Source organism: Mastigoproctus giganteus, chromosome 5 (genome assembly GCF_048544385.1).
Source record: "Mastigoproctus giganteus isolate SK-2022 chromosome 5, ASM4854438v1, whole genome shotgun sequence".
NCBI lineage: Eukaryota > Metazoa > Arthropoda > Arachnida > Uropygi > Thelyphonidae > Mastigoproctus > Mastigoproctus giganteus.
In genome coordinates this window covers 52,961,135-52,984,838 of record NC_143579.1, presented here as the reverse complement: position 1 = coordinate 52,984,838, position 23,704 = coordinate 52,961,135, and the positions used below count along the sequence as shown (strand labels likewise).

Genomic DNA, 23,704 nt, shown 5'->3' with positions numbered 1-23,704 from the left:
TGGCTGATGCTGCATAAGCTTGCTTTCTTGCATCAAATGCCTCTACTAATGCTATTGTATATTTGTAAATACTGTATTTTAAATATTTTAGTCCTGCTCTTTCAGATGCAACAATATTCCTCATAACATAGGTGGTAGATGACTTTCATCAACCGGTGAAATACCACCACTTTGCTTATTGGAGGCTTGAAGTGGCAAAACCCATGTTTAGTCTCTAGAGCAAAGTTTCCGGCATCCCCCTCTCCTCATACTTCTCCTTCAACCCATGCACGGTACTAAGTACTATAGGTTTTGATACCTTTCGTGTTTGGGGTTCTCATAAAAAAAAAAAAATCTTCAACTTCTGAAATTCTAACCTATTACTTTGCCTTTAGCTACTGCTACCTCTCTCTCTCTCTCTCTCTCTCTCTCTCTCTCTCTCTCTCTCTCTCTCTCTCTCTCTCTCTTCATCATCCACTGTAGAACTCCATGATAACTCCTTGCTACTGATTCCTGTACTGCCTATTATGTCATCCAGTTCATGGGTGATGAGGTCTAGAGTATTTTTTCCCCTAGTGCTTTCCCTGACATGTTGATACAAATAGCAATGATCTAGTTGATTTCAAAATTTTGTCCCCATTAGGCTTTTCCTTCCCATTTGCTCCAATCAATTAGAGGCAAATTAAAATTACCATAATAAGAAATTCATACTTACTTGCCCATTCATTTGCATGTAGAGGCTCTCATCATACTCTTCACAATCACCTCGCCTGTATATAATTCCCACTCAAATTATACTATTGCTTCCAACTATATCACACCATACAGATTTTATACTATCATGCGAAACATCTGAATCCGGGAAAGTTTTTGTCGCGCTCATGCTGTTTTTTTTATAAGAAGCATGATCCCATCACCCTTTCTATCTTCCCTATCTTTCCTAAATACACTGCACATACCATACTGAAACTCACCTATCCCCTATCTAAGGGTGGCACCACATTTCTGTAAGTCCTATTATGCCAGCGTTACTTGCCCTAACCAGCAGTTCGAATTCACTCATTTTATTGACGACACTTCTGACATTACTGTATAAACAATTAAGACTTAAGTGTTCTTGTATAGTTAACTACCCTGACACACCCCTTAAAGTTATTTAAGCTTCCTTCACTAGCATTAGCTGCCCACTCATTTGAAACGTTTCTGCCCTCAGAACATCTTGCTAATATGTTCTGCTGTGGTAACAAACAAAAAATCTTCAGGTATGTGCAAGTGTTATTGGACCAATATTCTTTGGTGATTGTCTCATATGACCTGTCAGCCTGAATAATTGCACCCAAGGGCAAATTATTATGGCAGACACTTCCTAGTCCATTTCACAAATATACATGGTCTCAGTTCTAATCTCAACAATGGCCATTTCCACTTGCAGTCTGCCGAACCCCATGTACTTTTTCTGACAAAATCTCAGTTATCAGTTGATTCAACCACTGCTCATCTCAATTGCCCAAATTATTCGCTGTATGATTCCTTTCATCTCAAAAGTGGTACTTGTGCATATGTCCATTCCAATATTCCCTGTCAGTGACTTTGGTAATTCGGAATCTCCCCTTTTTGACCTTCTCTGGCTTAAAATCTCTCTACCTCATTGTCCCTACTGTTCTCCCAACTCCACTAATCACTTGGAGCTCTTTGACTTCCTCACTTTGCAACTTGACTTTCTCCAGTCCAACTTTCCTAAAAGTGAGGTAATTTTTCTTGGTGATTTTAATGTTCACAACTCCAGCTGGCTTCCGTTTTCTAGTCACACTGACCCAGGTGGTCATGATGCTGAGGCTTTTGCAATTACTAATCACCTCACACAGATTGTACATTTACCTACCAGAATACCGGACAATCCTAACCATACAGCCAACATCCTTGATCTTTTTCTCACAAACAACCCTTCTAAGTACACAGTCGAGGTGAGTGGTCCATTAGGCACTTCAGATCACAATGTGGTGACTGTCTCTTCTCCAATGGAACCTTTATCTCATGGCTATTCCCAACCTCATTGTTTGGCATTACAAGAATGCAAAATTGGATGACCTGCAAGATTTCTTTTCTTCATTTCCTTGGTCGGATCACTGTTTCAAAACCTCCGATGTCAATGTTTGCTCAGATCGCGTCAGTGAAATTATCCTTGTAGGAATGGAATCCTTTACTCCACTCGACTTTAAAATCTGGTCCTTTATCTAAACCTTGGTTTTCCAATAGCTGTGCTAAGGCTGTTCAAGAGAAGAATGTTGCATATCGTAATTGGCTTGTTTCCAATTCTTCAGTTTCATTTTCTGCCTACAGTTATTAATCAACTAAACTAGATTTTGAACAGGCTAATTGCAGAAAACTTGCTTCTTGCCCTAATGGTAGCCAAGCATTCTGGTCTCTTTCGAATGTTATTGGCTGCAATTTTTGCCCATCTCTGCTCCCACTTCTGTCAAAACCAGATGAAGTGACAATAGAACCATCTGGTTCTATTGTCACTTCAGCCAAGGATAAAGCTGACCTGCTAGCATCCCATTTTTCTTCCAACTCATGTATTAATGATCTTGGTAAAACATCTCCCACCATTCACAACATGCTCTATTAAATGCCGCCTGTGGTCTTCCACCAAAAGGATGTCAGAAAGATTTTGACGAATCTTGATGCTAAAAAAAGCTCCAGATCCTGATGGTATTTCTCCTCTTGTTCTCAAAATCTATGCTTCTGAACTTAATCCTGTTTTTTGCCGTTTTTTTCATTTTCTTATACCAAAGGTGGTATTTCTTCTGCTTGGAAATTTGCCCATATCCAGCCAGTTCCTAAAAAGGATGATAAATCCCTCCCATCCAATAATCGTCCCATTACAATTACTTCTACTCTTTCTAAAGTAGTGCAGAAATCAATTAACCACCAACTCTTAAACTATCAGAATCCTTCCATCTGATCAACGATCCCAGTATGGATTCCATCAGTGTCGATTCACTGGTGATATTCTGGCTTATGTTACCCATTTATGGTAATTCGATGGAAAAGTTCGGTGAAACACAAGCAGTTGCTCTGGACATCTCAAAGGCTTTCGATCGTGTTTTGCATAAAGGTCTTCTAAATAAGCTTCCATCCTATGGTTTACCAGCTGTTTTTTGTAATTGGGTCCATTTTTATCTCTGACCGCTCACTGGTTAATGGTATACAGCTCTCTGTCTTCTAACGTCTACACTAATGCTTGTGTTCCCCAAGATTCAGTTCTTTCTCCCACTCTTTTCTTCTTGTATATTAATGACCTCCTTCCATTGACCAGAAATCCTATCCATAGTTTTGCTGATGATAGCACATTGCATTCCATCTTCCAGTTTGAGAAACCTCACCCTGCTCAATCAGCTTCAACTTCTCGAATTTCCCCCAAAACCTCTTTCAGGCTTCTAGATTCCATTCAAAAGTTAATTAATGTCTTATCTCTTACAAAAAAAAAAAAAAAAAAAATGATGATATTAGGTTCACCAGTAAATAATTACATCTACCCATATATTTATTGTGTCTGAGACCAACTAACTGAGCCACGGAGTGAAAAAAGCCCATTAAAATTCGTGTCATCGATGGGATTCGAACCTGGGCCTTTTCCATGCGGTGTGTGGTGGACTGTGACGATACCACTGTGCTACCCGCGTAACAGTCTCATCTCTAACACAGTCTCTCCACTCTGTCTCATAGACCTTTATATAGATACTTCCATGGACACTGTTCTTCTGAATTGGCTTCTATAATTCCGCTTTCTCTTTCAAAGCAGTTCAAACATGTGCCGCAACCAGCCAACATCCATTTACTGTCCAACTTCAAACTCACAGAACCAACTTTTCTTCTTCCTCATTTATTCATTCAATTTATGTTTTCTGGAACAACCATTCTTCTTTTGTATTTCCTGAAAATTACAATCAACAGAAAGTCTAATATCAACAAGTATCTTCTTTAAACCTATGCACGGTATTACTATAGATTCTATTTCTAAAAAAAAAAAAAAAATTACCTATACATAACAATGGAACTTGAGAATCAAAAAAAAATTTAGTATGGAAAACATTTATTTAACATGATATACTGTAAGATAGTAAACTAATTATAAGGAGTTGTGGGAGAGTGGTTTCTTTCTTTGGCAATTCTTTACTTTTTATTTAATTTGATTTTACTTTATTGTTTATTATTAGTTATATTTTGTAGTTTACAATAATATACCTATGTAAATCTAAGCAGACGCCATCATAGAATTTTTAGTGCAAACCCCCTGGAACACTTTCGCAAACCCTTGGGGGTTCGCGAACCACCAGTTGGGAACTGCTGTTCTACAGTATCCATTTCACTTGACTGGATACTTTTACTTTCGGTGCTGTTATGAAATCAATGGAACTAGCTAAATTTAATTGGTTTGTTATATATCCTTTGCTATTTAGGCTCTTCCTCCCCTTTCTGTCTTCTGTTTCTTTCTTTTATTTATACCTGTTTTGGTTATACTCATACCCTTGCCATTCTGTTTACCATATAAACCACACCCATAATTTAGCAAAGATTTGGGAAATAACCTTTTTAAGGAACATTCGACATATTTTTGAGAAACTGATTTATTTTATTGCACATATAACATTAGTACTAATTCTTTTTAAACAAAAACATTTTATTACACATTTTTATAATACTGTACATGCTATGGTTAACCCAAAATATTTTAATCATCTATAAATTGATATACAAAAATATATTATTTTAATTCATCTTTAAAGAACAATAAGAAAATGAGGTAATATAAGAAAAAAGCAAGTTTTTGTTTCTCTTCACAAATTCATCACTGCTGTCATCGCCATCATGATGATCATCACACTCCTCATCCTCAGTCACTGCTGCTGCTGTCTGATAGCGAACTGTCATTCTTGTCAAACAGAATATCATCTTCTGTGCCATCCAAGGCATTACTGATGCCACACTTCTTAAATAACTTCACAGCTCTCTTAGTCTACTGCATCCAAAAAATTTTTTACCCACTGGCACACCTGAGAAATTGTTGGTCTCTTCATATGACCAGTAAGTGTTAGGCTGTGTTGAGGTGCCTTCATCCATTTAGTGCATTCTTCTTACAATAAAGCTTTAAAAGGTTTGTTAATAGAAACATCCAGTGGTTGTAGTTGGCCAGTAAATCCACCTGGAATTACAGCAAGTTGTGTTTTAACTTTTCTACCCTCCTCTTTGTGGCCTCTGTTTCATGTGCATGAAATTGGTCTCATACCATTAGGGCTGATTTCTTGAGAAAGCCACCAGAACACTGTGACCACACTTTTTCTGTTCATAGTTTGACTCCATCTTTCCATTGACCCCTTAGGATGAACATGGACAAAAGTACCTGGTGGAATTTTTTCCTTTGACAGAGTTTTTCTCTTGAATACAAGATTTTTTTTTTTTTTTTTGGTTTTTTTTTTTTTAGGAGCATTAGCAACTAAGGCCATATTGCTCCGGGATATGCGGTGGTCATTCCCTGACCTTTCCGCATCCTCCGTATTTGGTGGTGACGGGCTCGAACCCCGGTCTAATCAAGAAGCATGTGCTACGCACTGCTTCTTCTTCCCACCTGGCTACAGAGGCGCCTAATACAAGAAGAGGTGGAAGTTTCATTCCATCAGCATAACAAGCCAAAACAGCACTATAGTGTGTTTTTTCATGGCCTGATGTCTTCACAATTATTGATTTTGTACCTTTACCATCCACACTTCTATTTGAAGGTACATTAAATGCTAAAAGCATTTCACCCATATTACGAATTTGTCCAAGTTTGTAGTTTGTGTGCTTTCTAGCATTAATTATAAATCTGTGAAATTCCAGGATTTGGTTTTCATATTGTTCTGGCATTTTCTGGGCTATCCATGTTTGTTTCCTCATAGCTAAGCCATTTTGCTTCATAAATTTGTAACACCAAATGTCGTGCCAACAAAATCATCATGTTCCTTAGCCACTGCCCTGACTGTTTCCTCAAAAATGATTATTTTTGTTGACACAGATATACCAAAGTTTCTCTGCTCTACTACCCAGCTATTCAGTTCTTTCTCAAGTCTCACCCATATTGCTATTGGTCGACAAAGATTATGCTTGCTTTTAGCATTAGTAAAGGCACATGATGCAAGAAAGCAAGCTTATATAGCATCAGCCAAAAAAAAAAAAAAAAAAAAAACCCTTCTCATTTCACCCATCCACTCTCTCCAAATGTTTGTCTGGTTCTGCCTTGAATCTATTTAAGCTATAAACTTCTACGACAGATGGAAGTTTATTCCAGCAATCAACCACCCACTAGCTAATGGCAAATTTCCGCACATCTATCCTACAACTGTCTTTCCTCAATTTGAATTTATGCCCTCTCAGGCGATTATTCTGAGTATTATTTACTGCCATGCTGAGTTTAACCTCTTTTTGCTGCCTCTCCCAGATCATCTTCTACATTGGCGATGGCTCAAAATGTCTTTCAGCTGTTTCTGTGTTTCTTTGCTTAACCTGTAATTTGTAGCCAATTGTGTAAGCAAGCCTTTTCTTTGTTAATGCTATCATAATAGGGTATTGGTAATCTGAAATTTATGGTTAAAGTTGAATAAGTGTGCGGTGTGCACACAGTGACTACGTCTACCTGAGAACATTCATTACAGCTACACTATAAAAATATTCATTACAGTACCTTAACACATCCAGCAAAGTTTTCTTCCCAAAGGTCAAATTTACTGGTAATTTTTATTTGGACATTTTTAACATTTTAGAAGAGTTACTTAAAATTACTAGTATATTTGTAAAAACTCTAAAATCATTGGCAAGACAAGGCATAAAAACATACTTGTTTATAATAGCCATGTCACCTTATAAGATGTAGGGTGATTTTTTGAGATAGATTTCTGAAAAATAAAAAGTGTCTTAGTATGGCAGGAAATATAGTAACTTTTAATTTACTCTATATCAGTGTTTCCCATACTTTTTTAGTCACAGAACACTTTTCATCTCACAATATACAGAATACTTATATATTTATGAAACACTTTTCATCTCACAATATATTTATGGAACACTTAGGAAACACAAGTTTAGCGGGAGCCAAAGAACTGTTTTCTAACATTTTATTACATACAACACACATCAGGAGCATCTTTATTTCCAACACATGTAAAGCCGAAATTCAAATAACTGTCATCGTACTTTCATTTTGGTCTTTTATTAGTTGGTTCCTGTTTTTTCACTTCAGATTTTTGGGGAACAAAAGGCTGCGATTGTTCATCCTCACTTTGAAGTGTTACAATATTGTGTTCGTTTTCATCAACCGCAGTTGCACTACTAGAAGTACTTGATCCTCATTTTAAAGTTCCTTTTTTAAACCACAAATCCATGGTCATTTATTTTAATAATAGTATTTTGAAATACTGGTAATTATAAAAAAAGATTTATACAAGGAAGTGAGTTTAGTTATGATATCGGCTCGCTTCCCCCTCTCCTTCAACCCATGTACTCCAGTCTAAATCACATACAAATGCCATATTAGACCACTACATTGCTACTTTTTCGTAGATGTCATTACCTCCATGCATACTTCTTTATGCAAAAGCCTGTAAAAATAAAGTGTTACGCAGTCTATTTGATTATTAGTCTATGCCAGTATATTAATAATAGAAAAAAAAAAAAAAAAAAAAGTGTTAAAAATTATGATAGAAAAGTGGTGTATGCTATAAATATGCAAAATTTATTTTATTTTATTTTATTTCTTTAATTATTAATTACGATTTTTCACAAAACACTTGTTCACATCTCACGGAACACAGTTTGAGAAACTGTCGTTCTATATTCCAACAGCATGCAGCTGTGATTGCACAGCATATCCTGATGTCTAATTTATTTTTCTTTACTTACTTTCTAATTATTTATCCTTACACTTAACTTGTTAATACCTTGATTATAACTTCTAGTCATTTCTAATAGAGCACAAAATACTGAAAACTTATATCAAGTACTAATGGACTGCCTTTTGCAACAGTGACATTCACACATCTGGTTCTTTTCATCATGAGTAATCTGTGCCTGTGACTGAGGGGATTAATCAGGAACAATACAGCAAATTTCCAGTTTTCCTCTGCTAGTTTCAACTACAAGAGTTATTACAAGCTTTGCTTCAGAACTAAATCAGCAAGTCTGTACATACTTGCCAAGTTACAGTCAAAGTCAAAAAATTGTTTTTGTAGTAATACCAAGGAATGCACATTCATGACATTAATGAGGAAATATTAAGTCAATTCAATCTTTCTCATCTTATCAAAGTTCAACTGATTCATCTCTTTTGAATAAACATGTTGGTGACAAGTAAATTATCATCAGTAGATATATTAACTTTCCTGTTTGTCTGGACTTAGAACATAGCTTTTATAAAATTATTCTGCAGAATAAAGCAATTAAAATATGATTTTGGTATTATTGATCGATATACAATTAATTATGCTACAATAATTACATAAGGCTCTAAGTAACACCTGACTTACCTCCAATCAGATGATGCAATATGACACTCACAGGAGCTATCCTTTCCCTTTCAGCTTGCTGAGTTAGAATAGCTTCCTGATAAACAAAATGGCAGCTTCCATTAGTTAATGCTGAGACATATGCTATCATTGTTGATACATCTAAATTAAGCACAGCATCCCTTGGAACTAAAGGAAAAGTATCTGGATTGCTAACTGCAACTAAATCTTTCTGCCAAAACTCTGATGAAAAACTTTCTTCCAAGTGATGAGTCACTACTTCTAAATTCTCATTTTCTGACATATCAAGGGAAGATGTTGATGCACTACCTATTAGTGGTTCATATACTGTGGATTCACTTTGAGAGGAGGTTTTATCCACATTATTCTCAGACAGAACTTCATTTTGATAACTAACCTCTAATAAATCTTCATCGCTTTTATAAAGATCATCTTCTACAGAATCAGCCCATACTTCAACTCCCTTTCGCTCCAACAAGTCTTTCAAATGAAAAGTTACTCCAGCAGCAAACCAGACTCTTACTTTTGGTACCTCGTAAAGCCATGGATTTTGAGAAGAACATGACACGAGGTCTTCCACTTGTTCTGGTAGTGTCCGTCTACCAAAATTACCAGCTCCTAAAAAAAAAAAAAATATTATTATTATTAGCCATATGGTGCAAGGAAGCCTGATCCTTATGATGCACCAGTCAAAAAAAATTTGAGTTACTCTGAGAGAGAGAGAGAGAGAGAGAGAGAGAGAGAGAGAGAGAGAGAGAGAGAGAGAGAGAGAGAGAGAGAGAGAGAGAGAGAGAGAGAGAGAGAGAAGGGAAATCACCAAGAAAGAGAAGAATGATGATATGCTCAGGACCCTGGGTGTGCCAAGCCCATACTCACCAGATGTGAGCCCCTGGAAATAAGCTTTGTTATACTAAAAGATAAGATTTTATCTACATTTGCCATTCAGTATTGTAAAAGGAAATAAAAGTATGTAAATATTTCTTCATTCTAAGGTATGAGTTTATAACCCATCAGTGTCAGCATGAAATTCTCTAACATGAATGTTACTGTGGTATAGAAATCCACTCCATCTTAAAATGCTTAAATAGCATGGAGGTTTTTAATATTTCTCATAAAATTGTTTTTGTCTGTTCAATGCACTGCTTTGTTCTATAATATTAAAATATTATAATCATAATAGCAGAGTGCTGATCACTATTCAAGAGTGTATAATGCTACTGGATACAACTATTTCTAAATGGAAAAAACTTGCATGTTACTGTGAAAGCCCGAAATCCAGTATATCCTAATATTTACTGATTTACTGTGGTAAATTCTATGAAAAAGCATGAAATTCAGACTTTGACCATGGCAAATTGGTAAAAGTTCAAAATTTCCATATCTGACTGAAGTACTGTATATTACATGCTCCAAATATAGTGAATGTTACCCAAAAAATTCTGTGGGGGACAGAAAGAGGTAGAGATATATCCCCCATGCTCTTGTTTAAAAATGAAAAAGTGAATGAACCAGGAATTACTTTCACTTTAACTTATATTAATGTGATAAACTACTATGCTATTCATTCCATAGGTAATTAAAAGGATAAGGGGATTAAAGGATCAGTGGACTCTACAGTTTGGTTAACAGCCTTAAATGAGTTACTTGTATAAGTGTACCATTTTTGGTAACCTTATATACTGGCAGTGTGAATAAAGTTAAGCCACTTCAATCTCATACACCACTCTTCTTTAAACTTATATCTTATGTCTCTTTGCCTTTGGATCTGTTGCAATTAACTGCATGTTTGTCCGGCTATTTTGTTATTCTCATATAAACAGACTAATTCTTTTACAGTGCAACAGTGAAGAAATTCATTAGTGAAGGCTATTTCATTCTCTGTACTTTGCTTTTGTTGCTACACATTTCATAATTAAAAAATATATATAATTTTTCAGTAATGGTGATCATAACCACTGCTAAGAATCACTGGGAAAAAAGTATACAAATTGTCTCATAGGAAGATTTGCTATTGTTCAAATGTGACTGGTTCAGTTATGCAACAATCAACTGTGTGATGTTTCTCTCTACTATCACTAAAATTTAATAATTACTGACAGCTATTGTCAATTAAATCTTACTTCATACAAGCATAAAAATGGAAGCATTAAGTTAATGCCTGTATCTCTTTCTCAAATATATGTTTGTCAACACATTATATTTATAAGATCATTTGGCAAAACATTCTAAATTCACAGGAAAGCAGTATAAGTAGCATTTCTAAATCATTACCAACATTACTAAGAAAAGCATGTAGAAACTCTTTCATTTTAATGTTTATACACGATTATTGTGTAACTGACTAATTATGTTTGATCAAAAGCAGTGTTCTGAAGGTGCTTATGAAAACCTATTTTACAAAAAAGTTGAATGCAAGGCGGTACAAAATCCTGGCAACCAGGATTTCTATACGTGTATAATTTTCTACACCCTTGAAGAATATGGAAGAAAAAGAAAAAAACAACACTTTAGTACTGAATGAAGTGTAAATTCATAAGGCACTCACCCAATGATGACTGAAGCAATGCTTGTGGATTACGAGCTACAACCTTTACCCATGTCTTTCCATAGTCTGCAATCACATCTACAATAAGTCGAGAGCAGTCTTCCAATTCAGAATTTAAATTAGTATGAAATATATATGGTTTTAAAATCTCTAGTACTCCATTCATCCTATGGCAGCAATTAACAATAGATGACAAATGAAACAGGTTTGAACTTCTGAGATGCTCTTCTTTGACAGCATTTGGTTTGGTGCTCAACTACAATAAAAAGCAAACACCTAACAATTAATAACTTTTCTAGCAACATTAAGAAACAATTCTAGAGATGGTGCAAGAGCAATTGTATAACTTCAGATTGCTTAAAAAAAAATAAAGATGTAATTATACTGCAGTCTATGCCAATGATCAAAGGTGCCACGACTTTACTCTTGCCACATATTGCTAAATAAAATTATTCCCCAAGCAACAATAAAGTATTTAAGGGCAAAGGCCTCATGCTACGAGGTAGAATGACTATTGCAACACCAGGGTACCTGCCCACCCACCGAAGAGAAGCCAACAAGCTTTGAAACGGTGCCGTCCGGGTGGTGGTATCCGCTGAGAATAAATAACAATAGTCTCCTCCACTGGTGAAGTGTTATTTATTCGAGGTAGTACAATACCATGGCAACTCATTGTGAAGGCAGTCACAATATGAGATATAACCAAAACGATGCCAATTTAATTAATTTAACTACTTTGGTAGATAGCTATGTTAAAATGATGCATTTGAACTAACCTACATATTAATCTCCAGGCAACTTAACTAAAAATACAATGTTCTCACAAAAATCACAGAAAAGACAAGACAATAATTCTTAAATCTCTTTTATTTTTTAATGTATTTAATGTTTTATGACAAACACTTTTAAACAAAAAAAAGCCTTTATTAAAAAAAAGATAATCTAGTTTGTATCTAGATTTGTATGATTGTGGCTTCTGCAGTCAACTACAATAAAAACTACAACTACAATAAAAAACTGTAAACCTTCTGAAGTGGTGTATGGCTCTGTACATACACAGCTTTTTTTGGTGACAACATGGGAGAAAGGTTGGATTTAGTGTGTTCCTATTGTGATAATTTAAATCTTTTTATTTCTCAAATTTCAAAGAAGTTTAAAAGCAAGATTGATGTGTGGAAATTTGCCTTTAGCCAGCAGATAGTTGATTGTTGGAACAAACTCCCATCTGGTGTTGTTAAAGTGAGTAGCCTGAATAAATTCAAGGAATAATTAAACATAAGTTTATTGGCTATGTATAATTTTATTTACACTATTTATAATCAATATTTTCAAAAAATAATATAATAAATTTACTTTTATCTTGATTAGAAAAGAAAAATATAGACATAAATTTAAAACAGTATTAAATTTTGTTTTTTATGCATTGGGCTAATGCAGACTGCTATAGACTGAAAAAACACAAATAAAAAAAAAAACAAAACAGGTAAATTATGGCTTAAATCCTCAAATTATGAACATTGTACATACAAAAAGCCACACATAAGATATACCCTACCTGGGCAGAGCAAATTTTTTATATTCAGAAAAAAAATTAAATATTTTTTTCTGAATCGATTTTCAATAGTGTGGAAAAGTTGCCACACAGGACATTTAGTATTACTGAAGAGTTTCATTGACATCAGCAATTATCTTGCAGTCCTCCAAGAAGCTTAAAATATGCAATAAACATAATTTATATTGAACTACATCACCTTTCTTGTAGCACTCTTGCTTGTTTCAACAATGATTATCTCTTGAAGCAACCCACACCTGATCAGAAGGAGGTGGCGTCATATCGAGTTCCTCCCATGCCCAGCACATCCAGCCCAAACTTGTAAGCAATATGTCTTGTCTATAGTGAGGTACAATATTCACCTTTAAATTCATATGGGGCAGGGGGGGGGGAACATCAACTATTTGAATTACAGCTTTGTAGATACATTTCCATACCTTAAATTTCTGTAACAGTATTAAATTTAAAAATTAAAAATTAAATATTAAATATTTAATATTTAATTAACCGGCGCCTCCGTAGCCACTTGGCTACGGAGGCGCCGGCCTCCGTAGCCGAGTGGGCAGGAGCGTGAGTGCAGTAGCACACGCTCTTTGAGTAGACCGGAGTTCAAGCCCCTGACTGCTGAATACGGTCGATCTGCCAACCCGCACTGGATCAGCGTGGCAGATTATGGTCCATTTCCCTCAACATGAATTGTTGAGGAGGCTTCCATCCTGCAGTGGGTTGATAATGGCTGCACTTTACTTTACTTTACTTTACTTACCTTAAATTTTATCCACAAACAGCACTTGATGATTCAGTCACAAGTGTAATATGGTTTTTAGCAGCTTGTATATGGCATGGAAACCATGCCGTTTTAACAATCAGCATATCTTTTGATTTCAATAGAGGCCCAAATCTTTGTCTGAAAGTTTCAATGTTAAAGGTAGCTCTGTGAAAGTGCTATGTTACCAACCAGTTAATTTTACATAATCATCTGCATCAAACCCAAGTGAAAGTATTTTTAATTGTCTTAACTTGTTTTCATGATTATTCTTAGCCCTAACTTTCTGATGCATTGTCAGTCATCTGTAATCATAGCTAAGCAAATGTTTTCAAGGTGACAAAAAAGGCATCCATCTGTATCTGTTGTATGTTTGTACTCATCATTGAGATAGTGGGAGAAGGGAACTGGTCTTCACAGATGTTTAGCACCATCTATGCATGATGGATTGGCTTTGACAGCAAACCATACAGATGCATACACTATTTATTGCAACAAGAATTTGAAAGTTCATTAAAAATTCTTCAGCTGATATGTACACACAAAGAAGTCTGCATTTGTTCTCGATCATACATCAACCAGCCTACGAGGCTCTATGGGCAATTCATTGAACTTTACCCACTTACAATGGCTTGGGAGCTGATCTGTAATTAAATCTCTGGTATCAACTGGTAATAAATGAACTTCAATTTTTTTTTTTTTTTTGAAAGACATCTATAGGTAACATTCACAACCTACCAAACTTTTGCCAGTAGAACCTGAATTAACTGAAAGTCCTGATGACCCAGAGGGTACGCCAACTACAACACTGATACTCCACAAAAGAGGGAGATCCTCTTATTTATCACCAACAGTGTGTTAGAGCCTATCCTGCAGCAGACTTTGAAATGACTGTCACCTTCTTGTGTTGTTATTATCAAATTGGTGCTTGATAAATGAATGTCCTCTAGAACTCTTTACTGAGTAATGTGAATAATAAACAATCTTATATTTAGTAACTACCTATGTAAATTCTCTAAATGTCGATTTTCTTGTTCTCACCAACCTAATTACTGTACCGATTATTATATTATCACACTAAGTGATGATATAATAATCACAAGTAATATAATAATGACAAGTATTATCACAGTACATGTATTTCTTTTCTCTTCAATTTATGTATTTCCTGTTAGACAAGCAGTTTGTATCAACTGATCAAATTATCCTACAGCAGAGCTCTATTTCTGTCATAGTATGACAAGCAATCTTATAAATCAAACGGTTTGAAAGTTTATTTTATTCATAACACTAACCCCTTGTATTCTCTTGATGTGAATTCTCTGGCCTTGATGCAGTGAAGGGCATTTGTAACATCAACTATATACATATCTTCCTTTTGTTTCAATAAAGACTCTCTCTCATGTCTGCATTTTGCAAGTTGTTGCAAAAGATGCTGCAATATTTCTTCATGGCATGGATAATAGCCATTGCAATGGTTTTATAAAATGAGGTCTACAGACCAGATCTGCTGAAATGGGTACAGAGAAGGATAATGAGATTGGTGAAGGGAATGAAAGGGTGGTCTTACCAAGAAAGGATCCAGTTCTGCAAATAGAAACTGGAGACTAGGCACCTGCGAGGTGATCTGATTGAGGTGTTTAAGGCTTTGAATGAATTGAGCAAGCTCAATACTGATGGCATTCTTCCTATTGCTTAGACTACACACGAGGGGATATAAATTCAAATTGAGGAAGGATGGTTGTAGGATAAATGTGTGGAGGTTGGCCTTCAGCCAGAGGGTAGTTGATTGCTGGAACAAATATCAATCTGTTGTTGTGGAAGTGTGCAGTTTGAATAAATTTAAGGAAGAACTAGGCAGATTATTGGAGGGGATGGACAGGTGATGTAGAATTTTTTTTTTTTTTTTTTTTTTGGCTGATGCTTTATAAGCTTGCTGTCTTGCATCATATGCCACTACTACTAATAATAATACTAATAAATTTTTTTTCTAGTAGCTGGAGGATTTCCCCTTGGCCCAGTACTCACTGAAAACAACATCTCCTATTTCTTTAATATTTGTATTGTTTTCCATTAAATATTCTGTGATGCTAGACGCAGGTACTGTATATACTAAATACACAAACAAGTGCTCTAATCTAGGTTCCCCAAGTAGTGCCAAATGTTCCTCCATAACTGTTGTTTTATAATATCTGGAAGCTTTGTTTTTTTTATTGTTTCTGAGTTCTGAGTTTAGTCTTTTTGGGCCATTGAAGAATAGACGTCGGGGGCCTAATTCTACTTTGTAGTAACTTTTTTCTTTGTTTGTTTGTTATTTGGTTTTTAGGAGCATTAGCAACTAAGGCCATATTGCTCCGGGATATGCGGTGGTCATTCCCTGACCTTTCCGCATCCTCCGTATTTGGTGGTGACGGGCTCGAACCCCAGTCTAATCAAGAAGCGTGTGCTATGCACTGCTGCTCCTTCCCACGTGGCTACGGAGGCGCCTTTTTTCTTTGTAATTTAGATTGTTTATGTCGTGGCTGTCTTACTTATCTGTCAACAGACTGCATCCCTGTTGCAGGCTCCTGAAAATGCTATTAATGGTGGCCTCATCTGAGATGCGCTTGTTTGGTCTCTTGATATTGAAGGTCATTATTCATCACCAGTTTCCAGAATTTGCCACAAGTAGTAATTGGATAAAACAAAACCATTATTGGCATTAAATTCAGATAACATTTCATTCTCACCAGTTTAATCACCATCACATTTATTCTAGGTTTTTGTTTCTTGTGATCATGCTAGAGCATAAACAGAACACTTTTCGAAAACAATGTAATGCTGTGTCAAATAAACATTTATTCAATAGCATTATTGAAAACTACAGCAGGTGACTGAATTAATTTATCTTTACATGTTGAAAATCTACTGGAAAAAAGGAAAATTTTGTTAAAATCAGCCAAGCCACCAAGCAGTGACTAATTCCCCATTCCTATTTGGTATTTATCAACTTACCAATATGTTCTTATGCAGCTTATATCAACCAGAAGATAATAATCAAATACTTTAATATTCAGTGTTAAAGTATTAAATGGGAAATCTGTATAATGGAATATCATTGCATTAAAGAACATTGGGACACCACAACATGGTTTTTTTTTTTTTTTTTAAATTTCAATGATATTTTAACGGCAGCTGGACACTATATGGCGCAACTTTTCCATAGCATCAAAATTTGAATTTCAGAAAGAATTTTTTTCATTCTACCCTAATACATTGTATAGTATAATGCAGTGGTCTCAAACTGGCGGCCCCCGAAGCAATTTTACAAGGCCCGCGAATACATTTCAATTATGTATTTGTTGTAAATACGGTGCTTATAGTTTTAGAGACAGAGATATGGACTGAGCTTATGTGCGCGACTGCTATTGAAGGAAAAAGAGATAGAATGAATAGGTTGGGGCTTTGACTTTGTCACTGTATGCTTGTATGCCAGGCTGGGGTAAGGTGGGAGAAATTCCCACGTCGGCACAATCCATAAATTTAGTTCGCCAGCCGACAGTTGGTGGCACTTCAGTATTCTGGTGTTTCTGATTTTTTCTATTGAGTTGGTACTTCTGATATATATTTTCCTTGAGTCGGTCACTAGTTGGTTAGCTGGATGCACAGCTGAAAAATTCCAGACCGTCAGATGCTTTCAGATCGTGCATTCGGCCCAATCTGGTATAATGCAAATGAATAATCTTCAGATTTTTATTTTTTCTTAATCAAATACAGATCAACAAAAGCTGTTTCAACACTGTTTGCAAACATGAAAATCAAAATGCATTAGGCAGATATAATGCATTCTAGTTGTCACGATAAAGTTATTTTCAATTCATTAAACAATATGCTTTGTGGATTATCCATGCATGATTTCTCAATATCTTTTATTTTCTTTCTTTCTGTAATTTTTGTTACTTGATGAAATTAGAGCTTTAATAGTAAAAATTGAGAAAAGATAATTAATAAAATCAGTTTGATGGGCAGGCAGAACCTTTAATAATAACCATACGTAAAATAGGAATCTGTACCATGAAAAGTGTCTTGTGATATTACATGCTTATTGGCTATTGTAATGTATTATAGTTTGTTTGTTTGTTATTTGGTTTTTAGGAGCATTAGCAACTAAGGCCATATTGCTCTGGGGACATGCGGTGGTCATTCCCTGACCTTTCCGCATCCTCCGTATTTGTTGGTCACGGGCTTGAACCGCGGTCTAATCAAGAAGCGTGTGCTACACACTGCTGCTCCTGCCCACCTGGCTACGGAGGCGCTTGTATTATAGTAACAACGTTTGGGCTAGCCATGGTTCCATAATTAGGATACGCAGTCACAGGTAAGGTGACTGCATATACTATGCAGGTTCAAGTTCATGCACTACCAGAAAAAATAAAAAAATGCATGGCTCATTGTGGTTGTGGCACCAAAAAAAATCTGGCTGCACTCAATAATTAATTCAAAATGTATGCAGTCACAATAAATATGTAAATTCTTCAGGTCTCAGCCATTGTGAATAAATGAAAATTTATTTATTTACTGTGTCTTGATGCCATATTCTTGTACCCAAAATATGCTAGTGTTTATTTGGGCCAAAAATGGTCTTCTTTTCAAGCAGTTGGCAACCATAGTTGATGTCCTCCTCCAGAAAAAAGAAATCCTGAGCCTTGTGCAAAACCTTAAGGAGAAGGCCACATGTTATACTTGTGGAATATATTTTTAATATTTATATACAGGGAGATTCACTACCAGTGCAACAAACTTGCAGGAGGTGTAGGGGGCACAAAGACGAATCGGAATCACATAGCATTGCAGGGTCCGAAATGTCTTTGTCATGCAGGAGGTCGCGTGAACAAAGAAGCAAAGAAAAAGAACAGGAACAGCAACTCGTTAGTGTAACAGAAATCATTTTAATGACAAGTTTTACATTGGCAAAAAGCCATGCTACAGAAGGTGTTTGAGAGTTCAACCAGAAGCAGTCACACAGGCTTCACAGCGCCGCCGCATGGAATCCCTAATGTTCTGGAAGATTCCTGGCGTGTCTCGAATCTCCACGGCAGCTACAGAGATGCGAGCGACGAGGTCTTCAACTGAATCAACAGGGGTCTTGTACACCAATTTCTTCATTTGACCCCAGCAGAAGAAGTCCAGGCATGATAGATCTGGCGATCTAGCAGGCCAATGAACTGGACCACCACGACCTATCCAATGCTATCCAAATGTAACGTTTAGGTGTTGGCAGACGTCATTGGTGTAATGTGAGGAAGCCCCATCATGCTGGAACCACATTGAGCGGTGCAACGACTGAGGAACATGTGCTTCTTCAATAAGCTCAGGCAGGACTTGCTGTAGAAGATCAAGTATGCCCTACTGTCCAGACGAGGGGACAGAAGGTATGGTCCAATGAAGTGGTCTCCAACAATGCAGGCCCAAACATTGACAGAGAAACGGCGTTGAGTCTCCACATGTTCCTCAGTCGTTGCGCCGCTCAATGTGGTTCCAGCATGATGGGGCTTCCCCACATTACATCAATGACGTCCATCAACACCTAAACATTACATTTGGACAGCATTGGTGTTCGCGTACCATGGGAGTTTTCCAAAACCCACAAATAGGCGTTATGTTGATTGAAGGTTCCCTCTCTTGTGAAACTTGCTTCATCCGTGAACAATACGGACGCAGCAAATGCATTGTCTGCTGCACTCTGTTGAAGAAACCAAGTAGCAAAAGTCCTCCGGAGTGGATAATCTGCAGGCTCCAATGATTGGATGCATTGCAGATGGTATGAACTCATTTGGGTTGTTGACAGTATCCTCCATACAGTGGATTGGAAAATACCCAATCGTTGGCCTATTGCTCAAGTACTCGTACTCGGATTGCCTTCTGCAAGACATAGGACATTCTCCTCATTGTCTGGCGTCCTCATCGTTCGCTCTCGATTCATAGTACCTTTCGTGAAACAACCAGTCTCACGTAACCTTCTGTGCACATGTGCGAAAATCATGATGAGGAGCATGCCTGTGCGGGAAACGTTCCTGGTACAATTGCAGAGCGGCGCACCCATTACAGTCCGCAGTTCCATACACGAGGTGCATGTCGGCCAGTTCAACGTTTGAATACTCGTCCATCCTACTGCCTCGGGAACCGGTTCGCAAATGCTGACTTCCAGCGGGATCGCTGTTCACGTGACCTCCCGTTCAACGTCCTCTACCGCATGACAAAGGCATTTCGGATCCTGCAATGCTATGTGATTCCGATTCGTCTTTGTGCCCCCTACACCTCCTGCAAGTTTGTCGCACTGGTAGTGAATCACCCTGTATACTGTAATTACTATTTTTTACCCATAGATATACTATGTTCATGTTGGCTACTTTGTCAGAGTATATGTATAAGTGTCCTAAAATTGGTGACCTTTAAGGTATAATTTAATATGACTGTCAGCATTCCTCTAGGTAATTTAAAGCACTCAAGCCTATATTGGTTTAATTATGTTTATTTATAAAAATTGGAAATATGTACATAATGGAGTCAAATGTTTCGTGGTATTTTCTTACACCTTCAGTGACAGCTGTCTTTGCAATATCACCATCACAAATGGTCACCTAAGTCACAAGAACTTGTTGAATGAGTTCCAAGAGTTTACAACAAGTTCTTGTGACCCAAGTGACCTTTTGTAATAGTGATATTGAAAGGCAGCTGTTACTGAAGAAGTGGTAAGAAAATATGTACATATTTCCAATTCGAAAATAAACATAATTAAACCAATGCAGGTTTCAGTGCTTTATTATCTTCAGATTACAAAATTTACCTATGCACCATACCGCTCAAGGAATATCCTTTAGCTATATTGGGCTGCTGTGTGCCTCCACCTTCAAAACTCTTATTTATTATCAAGAACCACTAATTTTTCACCAAAAAAATGGCTTTAAAACCAACAAACACTTTCTCAGGCTATAAATTATTTATAAAAATCACTTTACTATTAAAAGTTTTGGCAACAATCCACATGTTAACAAACCCAGAATTAGTATCAGTAACTATACATGCTACTAGCAAGTGTTCATTCTGACAGTGCTTTCATGTGAAGTTGCAAAGTTCTTCCAAGTATACAGAAATTAATTTTAATTAAACAAAGCTTAATGCATCTCCTTCAATTTAATTTTAATCATAAATTTCTGTTTATACTTTTTATTCAGGGCAACCACATTGGGTCAGAGGAGTTCACAATATAGAGAATATAAGAACATCACAATTAGTAGCCACATAAGATTGAACCACAGTCATTAAAATGCAGTTGCTGCTGTATCTTCATGCTTGACCACTCATCTACAGCAGCCTTCAATGTCTATTTAAGCAAAAAACTTATAAAATTGAATTTAGTTTAATAAATTGTGATACATAAGTTTTTCTTATATATTTTCTGTTGGATCCCCAAAAATTACACCACTGGCTGCAGTCATTCTTATAATTTTGTGTCATTTCTGAGAGTTAATTATAATGAATATCCTATTTTAGGTAATCTACCTTAAAAACAACAGATAAAGTTATGAATTTTTTTAAAGTTAAAAGTTAAGCTTTAAGCACATTAAACAGACACATCAGGTTATGTTACTGAATCATGATGTTACTTTGCAATTAGAGTAATGGATTATGTTATAAAATAGGTTACAATAATTTCTATAAAGGTATACCATTTGACTAACCATAAACTGCTATGAACAAAGATAAACCATACATGTCACTCTGCCAATCAAGTTTAGGAGCAAACATTGCAATATGGAAGAATTTGCATACTTTCCCATTTTTGGGCCATTATTCAGTGTATGGCTAATAATTTTACGATTTATAATTTCACAAAAATTTCTCAAAACATTATCAACTGAGCAACATAATATTTTCTCTTTATTTTTTTTCTATGAATATGCTTTGAATTACACTGTATCATAGTGTTTATCTATCCTAATAATACTTGATAATTTGTTCAAAATTATACCGTTGATACTTTACAGTTAAATGACATTCCTTGTTCTTTAAGTGTTGTTGGCATCCAGGTAAACTGAAATTATAAATGAAGAAATCAAACCTATTCTGCCTGTACACATTAAAATATTTCTCAAATAGAAATATTTTAACGTGTACAGGCAGAATTGGACTTTCTCCCATTGATCACGAAACATTGACTATTCTCAAAGAGAACAGTCAATGTTATGGTTGACTTCTATGAAATGTTTTTTTTTTTCTGTGCTTGTTTTATTTATAATTTCCGGCCACCTGCATTACCTAATTTAAACAGGACCGTACTTCCACTTCTCAGGGCCCGAGGCACTAAGCTCTTGCAAGGTCCCCTTTAAAGATACCAGAGTCCAAAAAAAAACCTTTATATATAAACATAATCAGAAAAAAACAAATCATTTTTACGATTTGTTTACACACAAATATTGCAGTACTGTGACACATAAAGAACACTGAACTTGTTTTCGAATTTGATCTTTTTCTCGTTGCCTCTTTCATTTAGATGCTCCAGATTCATATTTTTGCTGCATCATTACTGCTCAATTAAATTAAATTTCACAGTTTTCAGGTCTCAGCTTATATAGATTTTGAAATCTATGAGCAGTCCAATTAAAACAGTTTCTGTAGAACGAATAAAATTTCCATATAATGAACGGAATTCGAGAGACCTGGGTACTCATTGATCGCACCTCTGGCCTTTAGGCAATAGAGCTGCTGCTGTAAATGCATGAATTAAGAAATAATGGGATTAAGAACTAAAGGGGCATTCCACAATTTTTTGTGTCCATAACAGATTTACAATCGATTCCCACGTACTGTACCGAGAAGTTGCACTGGTCAACTGCTTTCTTGTGTTCATATCCAGTGGAAAAGATATTCCCAACACGGATAATATGCCAGGGTCAACCTGCGTTCTACTGTTACACCTTGTAGAGAATAAGGAGAGAGTGATTTTCCTTTATTCTGGAAATTAATCTGTTCTTTTTCAGAAATGAGCCACCCACACTTTCAGTAATTTTCACCTGTCTCTGTTTACATGGTAGGTACAAGTGGGCCCTAGTTTAGATCAGGGCATTAAACAAATAAATCACTTTATGGTGAGACCCAAGGCTAGAGCCTCATAGGCCTGTTCATAAGTATGGCTCTGAATTTAAATACCATTCATATAATTTTATTATGAAAAATATATATTATTATTTCACAATATATTATTTGTTCACTCAAAAAAAATTAATGATTTGGGTGTTCAAGCTGTTTTGGTTGGTACTCCTTAAAATTTTGAGAAATTGATAAATGTTTTCCTTAGAAATTTTTGAAAAGTTTACAACCTTTTAAGATATATCAGTATCTTGTACCGGTTTTTTTTTTTTTTTTTTTTTTGTAATAGGGTTAATGCTACTCATTTTATTTTACTACATAACATTTCATAGGAGTATGTGTTACAAGTGATACGTTCTCTTAGTTTGCATAACATGAGTCAGTGGCTCTACACCGTGCACTTTTCGTCGGACTGGTAAAACCGATTTTGTTCAAATGAAGTCATCATTTCATGCACAGCCAAAAACTAAAATTTGTTATTAAGCGAAAATCCAATCCGCTCATTATATAATCGGTTACGTAACCATACGACCTTTCAGCTATCGTGAGGTTGTCAAGGTAAATTCTGGCATCAAGTAATCTTTCGCGTTACTATAAAAAGAAAAGAAAGGAAAAAATAATAAACTTCAGTGTCTTACCTTTCGAAGAAATCGTAACTCTGCTTCGATTTTCTTTTGTAGTTTCTCTTTTCCTGCCTTTACAGGTAGACTTTTGCACTGACATAGTAATTTTTCAGCTTCTGATAGTTTGCCGCGTAAAGCATTAACGATCTGACTTTTCTCACTGTCCATTTTATGTGAATGTTAATTGTTTTTATAACACGCTCATACATGAATCTTAGAATTCTGACCAACCCCTAAACAAAAAATACAGAAAAAAAACGAATAGCTATCATAATTACGCTCCACTGTTTAGCAAACTACAAAAAATCCACACAGAAAACAGCTGTACTGACACCGCAGATATACTACTACGCTCCCTCGAAACTTTATATGCATTTATCATATCTGTGGAATTCCACAGATCACGAATGTAAACACAGAAACAGAATACGCATTTTCCCATAAGAAAGAATTATTATTATTATTATTATTTTTTTTTTTTTTTTGTTGAAGCTTTGCTCATCGATTGTCCTCACAGGTAGATTCAAAGTTGGTTGGTTTTTGTATAATTTT

The 23,704-nt window shown here is 35.9% G+C and overlaps 1 protein-coding gene across 1 annotated transcript in view; it reads right to left on the bottom strand.

Moving 5' to 3' along the window:
- LOC150085395 (UPF0415 protein C7orf25 homolog) overlaps positions 1-23,491 on the bottom strand; it is a 61,529-nt gene extending 38,038 nt beyond the window's left edge. Inside the window, exons 1-3 of the mRNA XM_090373200.1 lie at positions 23,168-23,491; positions 11,083-11,338; positions 8,538-9,155 (exon numbers count right to left, since the gene is read on the bottom strand). Coding sequence (XP_090229326.1) covers positions 8,538-9,155; positions 11,083-11,338; positions 23,168-23,320 — 1,027 coding nt within the window. The 5' untranslated portion in view covers positions 23,321-23,491. The remainder of the gene's footprint in view (positions 1-8,537; positions 9,156-11,082; positions 11,339-23,167) is intronic.
- Positions 23,492-23,704: the final 213 nt, after the last annotated feature.